The sequence below is a fragment of the Xyrauchen texanus genome, chromosome 5, assembly GCF_025860055.1.
Source record: "Xyrauchen texanus isolate HMW12.3.18 chromosome 5, RBS_HiC_50CHRs, whole genome shotgun sequence".
NCBI classification, from domain to species: domain Eukaryota; kingdom Metazoa; phylum Chordata; class Actinopteri; order Cypriniformes; family Catostomidae; genus Xyrauchen; species Xyrauchen texanus.
This window is the reverse complement of record NC_068280.1, coordinates 43,574,143-43,581,602: the sequence shown is the minus strand read 5'-3', so window position 1 is coordinate 43,581,602 and position 7,460 is coordinate 43,574,143. Positions and strand designations below refer to the sequence as shown.

Genomic DNA, 7,460 nt, shown 5'->3' with positions numbered 1-7,460 from the left:
GTGAATAATTATGTTTATTTTTATCTTTAATATATGTTATGTGTAATTGGGTGGTTTGCGTTATATTTTATGTAGATTAGTTAATGTTTGTTTCATTATTTTAGTGTCACATGTGTCACATGCATGTGTTTTGTGTTTGTGTGAGCAACATGCACTTAATTGTTGCTTCTGGATAGGCTATTTTTTATTAACTTTAAGTCATCATGTGGCTTTTTGTAGTTACTACGTTGATTAACAATACACTTTAAAGGAGCACTCTGTAACTTTTGTCTTTGCGTCATCTTGGACTTACACTGACATATTTTGACTTGGATGCAGAATCATTTTAAATCAATAGTTTTCAGTTTCACATGCCATTGTAGAAATTTTTTATTCACAGTCAGCCATGATTGCTTTAATCAATGAGTGAAAGTGTCAAATAGCAGAACAGATACTGAGATTAAGTGAGTAGTATTCAGTTGATATGATTCTAACATAGCAGCCCCCATGTGCGGACCCTCTCCATGTGGAATAAAACTGCTTTGATGAGGTTACTTTTATGCATGGAGTCTTCATTTTAATGTGAGTGGTCATGATTTCCTAGAAGTTCAACTTTAATGAGGAAAAGCAGTGTGCAAAGCTTGGCTTGTGTATGTTTTGTGTGTCTTAAGGTCATGTTAGATGATGAAAATTAGACCAAGACATGCCAAATTGATTGAATATAAAAAAAAATGGTTTGCCTGTCATGTGTGACTGTAGGTGAAGCTTACACCATCATAATGACAACAACATCAGAAACTGTGTTAAAAATTAACAGAAGTGAGAAGTCCATAGAAATCAGGAAAAGTGATCTGACCACATAGAATTAACACCATTTAATTTATTGTGACAAATAAGTGATAAGGCATTTTTAAAATGAAAATAAGTTTATATAAAATCAGACAATTACCAACACAAGTAAACAATATTATATACAATAAATTATTTTCTATAGACATAATATAACAATGTTGTTTTGAATATTTGCTGTAGATTGTCAAAGGAGATCATCCTTTATCAAATGCATCTCAACTGGTTAGTGACTTCAGAAAGCGCAATTAGTACGTTTAAGATCAGAGTTGGTCGCTGCTAAGTTGCAGTAGTAATGTTGATTACCAGTGGAGCTTGCAAAGCGGGGTGGATTCAGATGAGTGAATAGCGTGTTCTTCGTACATAATGGGTAGAGATGGTTTGGGTAAAAAGTAGGTGCAGGTTGCATTTGATTCAGAAGCTTGTAGTCCTCTTCCATCTCTTGTATTGGGCCATGATCACACAACAACTCAAAGACCTTGTCCTCTGTGTTTTTGGTTTTCTCACTGAGTTCCTCATGCAGATGGTCCTCAGAAATGGCACTTATTTTATCATGCTGTTCTTTCTCATGTGGGGTGTGGTGCACTGGCTCAACAGTCAAAAATGATGGTACAAATGGATTCTAGAAATAAGGTTTATAATTTGCATTTTCGTTGTCAGTTAAAGACATTTTATACCATCCATATGAAATATTTATTTATTTATTATTAAGTGTAGTGAAATCACATGATTAGCAGAGGCATACCGTAATGGAATCTGGTACTTTGATTTTGGGATAAAGGAATCTTTTCCCTTTATAGGCCAACCAGGCGGCCAGGATCACCAAAGGAAGGAGGATGGCAGCAGCGATCACACAGCTGGTCAACACTAATGCAAGGACAGATTTTACAGTCAAGGTGAAATATTAAATGACACTAAAATTTACATTCTTAACACATTCCTGGTCTTATTTTGCATGATTCACCAATGCATGTTATTACAACGAAAATAATTACAAAAATTGTCTTCATGATCTTCCAGTTAAACATAATTGATCTGTCTCTGAAACAACGTTCCCTGTCTGGCTTACATCACCAATTTTTCAACACCTCATTTCAATTATCAGGCTCCATTCTGGTATGGAACGCCCACTTTTCACAATCCAATCAATTCCAGATAGATAAAATCAAGTCCCATCCTAATATCCGGTTTCATATGTTAATATGTTAATTAATAAGTAAAATGGGTTCTGAACTGCATTTTATTTTTAACTTAAGGCTGTCACTTTTACACTTGTACATATTCTATTCCTTTCTAGGAGAGGAAGGAAATATGACAGAATATTATGTTGCTTTATCATCATTATATATTTACAGTCAAATACAAAAGTGCTTGATTTGTAAAAGCTGTAAACAGACTCATTATGGTGAGTTACATCAGGTATAGAAGAAGAGACACTTACCAGGTGTATTGCTAACACATACAGCACTACTGAACTCTGGCTTATTTCTGTAGCCTTTGGGTACCACACACGCCGTAACACAATATCTGCTCCATAAGTTTAGTCCTTTAATGCGCCATTTAACATCGTCTTCTTGGTCTTCTTTATTAATCTTCTTCTCCGTCACCTACATGGTGACAGGTACAAACTTAATTTTAAGTTTATTGTAAGAGAAGTATAAAATAGTCTTTCTTATGGCCTGAAATGTGTTTATTTTTTGGGGATTCATTGATTTCACACTAGAGTATTCGAAATGAAATAGGCTAAAATTGTTACTTCACAGCAACATTGTAAAAGAACACATGTCTCTTGTTTAGATGAGTTGGTTAGAAACAGATCAATATTTAAGTCCTTTTTCACTATAAATCTCCACTTGCATTTTCAATTCCACATTCTTTTTTTGGCGATTTGCTTTCTTTGTGCATATCGCCACCTACGGGGAAGGCAGGATAATTTATAGTAAAAAAGGACTTAAATATTGATCTGTTTCTCAACCTATGACCCCGTTTCTACTTGGTTTAATACTTAATTTTAATGACTCGTGTGATCACAGAAACCACATATGAATGTGGCCATAAAACCATGTGTCCACATTGCATTTGAGCTGTAAACGCTAATCAGTTCTGTATGCATCCTGGCAGCATTGAAGTGCCACCACTCGCCTGTCAATCAACAGCTGCACTTAAACGTTTACGAGCGGCATTTAAAGGAAACAACTGTCCGATCTGAAAATTAGAAAAAGCGGGAACATACACAATCATGAGAGCTTCACGGATCTTCTTTAGTGTGTATGATATCAACGCAGATGGAGAGCATGAACAACTGAAGCTCCTTTAGTACAGGTAATCCACTAATATAACAGATAATTCTACTTGACATGTTGCATTTGTGCTTGGATTAAATTTCAACGCATCAGGGAGAAACAGCACACCATTTCTTTTCAGACATTGTTGTGCCTTTTTATCATACAGTAACACTGACATAGTCACTGATGTATGTCGTCATGAAACAGAGACCCTCCCCTTCAAATCTGAACACAAGTGGTCACAGGAGACACATTTAAATGACCAGGTGTAAACAGTCATGTGTCTCACCTGACCACATATGATCAGATCATCCGAAACGCATCTTAATACCAGGTGGAAAAGGGGCCTTCTAAATCACTGATGAGAGAATTTTCATTTGTGGGTGAACAATCCCTTTAACGAGATTTAGCCATTGAATTGTCCAAACTAATCAGTTTAAGTAAAACAAAACCTCTGTTTTCAGTTTCCTAACGTCATCATTTACCAAAGTATACAGTAATGGAGTGTTTTTGAAAGTCTCCATTTTCGGTGGAGAAAAATGCTGCTCTTATGTGGATGAGAGGTGTAAACGTTGAAAAATCGATTCAATTTCCAACTAAAACATATGTTAGTGCGGATGTGGCCTCAGATACGATGCTTCTTTCCAAAGATATGCGTGCGCGCACACAGAGACCATTATAATCAGGGATGGAGCACGAAAGCATCACAGGTAAGAAAAATAAATATGCAATATGATGTCAGCAAATCCACACAGTTACACTGCCCTTGTACAGGTACTAGGATGCTAGTTGTCAAAAGCCACTGTAACAAAATAGCGTACTCACACGACAAACTGAACACTCTCTCTAATTGATGCTCTCAGCTTTCTTATTCCCACAACGTATGTGAATGTGCAAAATGATTGTAAGGCAGAAAGTGCTTCAAAGTCTTTTGATTGGCTAAACAAAGAATCTGACTACGACCAGTGGTCATTTCTCCACCAGCTGTTTACAGAGACAAGCACGGTCACAAAGACATGTGATATATTTAATGCCATCTAATTCAGTGATATATGGCAAGAAAGATGTTTTCTCAGAGTCATTTCAATATTTCTTATATTGAATAGAAGCATTTTTGTAGCCTACCATGTCTTCAAAGCCTTCGGTCCAGTATTTGATGATGTAGGACACTTTAGAATAAATTTCTGCAAGTTTTTTTATTTTTAGCACTGGGTCTCGAACAAGCACATCCAAGGTATTATTTCTGATGACAAGATACACAGAAGGGGGTCCTATGGAAGCTACAGGGGAACAAAGCAGTTAGTATTACTTTTTTAGGGTATATTTAATATTATATTAACTTAACACATAGGAGTGTATAACACAAACTTAGAGCTGACAGATTCACACTCACTGTGCTTATTAGGTGCAAATTCTGATGTGTTAACCCATTCAGAGAATAGCCCCTGATCCTCTGCCCGCACTTGGAAAATGTAGCTCCCGAACGCAAATGGTAGCTTTCCTGCATCACATTTGAGCTCTTTGGTGTTCATACAAAGATAAATCTTTTCATTTCTTAGGCTGCAGGGGAAAATCAAGATGTCAAACACCCAAAAATGAAAACTCATTTACAGCAAAACAACAATATGATGACACAATTTTCCTGTTTGGGTGAACTAAACCTCTACCAATCATATTGCTGGGAAAATCTGTTCTTTGTGCTGGTAGAACATGCTATTGTTTTCAACTTCTGCAATGCTTCATATGCATCAGACTCTAGCAGAACTATAGTCCAACTGTTAAGCCATGATATCATTTAAATATAAAGGTGAAGTGTTCATCATTCTATCATTCGTTTTTTCATGTATTTTAAGAGTGCATTTTTAATTGTCTCTCTTTATGGGTGTATGGGATCTTACAGGTATCTTGCAGTGTAAGTCACGTTACTCTTGGAATTGTGTGGAGATGTCCATTCTACAACTGCACCCATATTGATAGAGGTCACTGTCACATTACGGGGGGCAGCCAATTTAGTTATTTCTGAAGTACAACAAAAGAATCACCACTGTCAGTAATGCATTATACATTTATTTATTATCTGATAATGGAATTAAAATTATAGGCATGTAATGTATGAATTGCATTGCAATAGATAACAAAATATCCAACCAAGAGGCATCTGTAAACAAATGATGCTTCATGTTTTCTCAGAACTGACTTTTCAGTGGCTGTATGAAGTCATTTCCCCTAAAATTCACAGTTGCCCTGACTGATTTGGTTTGACAACTAAAAAGTGGCTAAATATTTTGTGTCTTCATTTGAAACATTATTCATTTTTATGTCAATTTAAAGCTAAACAAAAAATAATAATAATAATAATAATAATAATAATTCAATGTAATAGTAATTCAATGCCATTCATTCATTTTAAGTGTGGCTTAGTCCAAATACTTTTTGGGATCCACTGTAAATATAGCCTTTATCTAGGAGTATATTAATAATAATAATAATAATAATAATAATAATAATAATATGTTAATCTCACAACCAAATCATAAAGTCAGAGAGAGAGTGAACAGATGAACAAAACAGCAATAATATAACATACTTTCAGTGGAAGAATCTATAATAAACTAACACAAAATTAATCTAAAATGATTTTTACCTTTAATTTAAAAATGTTAAGATTAATTAAAAGCAATACAATTAGAAATTGAAGTAAACAATACTGACCGGTATTACAGTGGTGAATATCCCATGTCACAAAGAATATGACAGCCAGTAATCTGAGCTTCCCAAACATGACTGTAGATGAGGCATGTAGTGGCGGAGCGCTATTTAAAGTCTATTTGTCACATGCTTAACAAGGAACTAAAACTTCCTCTTAAAGGCATAGAAATATTTCAAAACAAAAGGGAAAAATAATGCAAAACTAGCAAAGGCAACAGTCAAATGCAAATAATGATAAATGACTTTTTTATTTGTATTTATTTAATATAATTATTTTATCTATTATCTAGTCTAGCAAAGAAATACATTTACCATTGTGGATTTAGATAAAAATTATAATATGCTTATATATATGTGTGTACATTTAAATTAGTTATTGATGTAATGTAAGTAATATATCTTGGCATCTGGTTAGCTGTATGTGGACTTTATCAACCTCAAATGTTATAAGTAATTATATTTTGGAAAGTGTATATCTTAGGGTCTGCAACTGGTCAGCACTTCTTTTTAAGTTTTCCACATTTAAAATAAACTTTTTTCCTACACTAGTTCATTTAAATTGATTTTGCAGAATTAACATATTTCAAAAAGTACAGATATTCAATGCAATTAATTAAAACTCAATTAATATTAATTTCATAAAAGCGTAATGTATAATAATTATAAAAGAATGAGCAAAATACAGTTTAAAATAGATTTAGTTGTGTTAAGAATTTTTAAAGTATGACAAAATCAACATTCCAAGTACTTTTTGTCATCTACTGATTTGTTTTTCGCAGGTAAAGTTCATGGTGACCAGGGAAAAAACAGGGAAACTCTGATGTGTATTGGAAATACACAGGCTCAATATTGCCTCAAGTGGTTGATAGGTAACTCACTTTGTTATTCATTCAAAAAAATTGTAATGTTTGAAAAAATGAAACCTATGAAATGTAAAGTAATTTTAAACTACATAGTAATTGTATAATTGTAAACAATGTAAAGTGAAAATATGGGCCTAGTCTGGCTCCTCAAAAATGCAATTTGCATATCAATTATGCATTTTAAGAATGTAAAATGTATCAAAATGTATTAAGTGTTACAATTAAAGGACCCTATTTTAAGAGCATAAGCATTAGATATTGTTAACTCCCACCTGTGTTGTTATAATCAGTGGTCGATTTGTAAAAAAATTAATAAAAAATAAATTCAAGGGGTATGGTTGCATTATGTATTTTCAATGAATGCATGTAATTGCCATAAAATCTATATTTTATCGTGACAGTATACATCATTAGATAGGTGCACTCCAGCTAGAATGTTTTGCCACAATTTTACTATGTAAATGTTACAGTGGGAGTAATTTCTCTCATCAAAAAAACATCAAAACAACAGTTATGAACATACCTGTCAACACTCCCGTTATTCCCGGAAGTCTCCCGTTTTTCACACCGATCTCCCGCCCCCTTCCGTTTTGTTATTTCTCCCGGGAAACTCCCGTAATTTGTATGGCCCAAACCTATGGAGCCAAATCAATCTCATTAATAATTCACGCACAAAAAATGATTCACAAATTCGTAGACAATTTCACATGCATGAAACCTAATTCACGTACACAGAAAAAAAATTCACGTGCGTGAAAAAAATATATATTCACAA

General features: G+C 34.0%; 1 protein-coding gene across 1 annotated transcript; it reads right to left on the bottom strand.

The window, feature by feature from the left end:
• Nucleotides 1-860: 860 nt before the first annotated feature.
• crfb15 (cytokine receptor family member B15) lies at nt 861-5,887 on the bottom strand. The gene is made up of 7 exons (XM_052127528.1): nt 5,826-5,887; nt 5,012-5,132; nt 4,507-4,673; nt 4,239-4,393; nt 2,270-2,435; nt 1,574-1,695; nt 861-1,450 (listed from the first exon to the last, which is right to left on the bottom strand). Exons 2-7 carry the CDS (start codon nt 5,080-5,082, stop codon nt 1,064-1,066), a joined length of 1,068 nt encoding a protein of 355 aa, XP_051983488.1. The 5' UTR covers nt 5,083-5,132; nt 5,826-5,887; the 3' UTR covers nt 861-1,063.
• Between the last annotated feature and the right edge of the window lie 1,573 nt (nt 5,888-7,460).

Coding starts and splice junctions, on each gene's coding strand:
- crfb15 (XM_052127528.1), bottom strand. CDS start 5,082: ATGGGTGCAGTTGTAGAATGGACATCTCCACACAATTCCAAGAGTAAC. Junction 4,394..4,506: donor ATTTGCACCTAATAAGCACA/GTGAGTGTGAAT, acceptor GTTCCCCTGTAG/CTTCCATAGGACCCCCTTCT. Junction 1,696..2,269: donor ATGTGTTAGCAATACACCTG/GTAAGTGTCTCT, acceptor TCCTTGCATTAG/TGTTGACCAGCTGTGTGATC.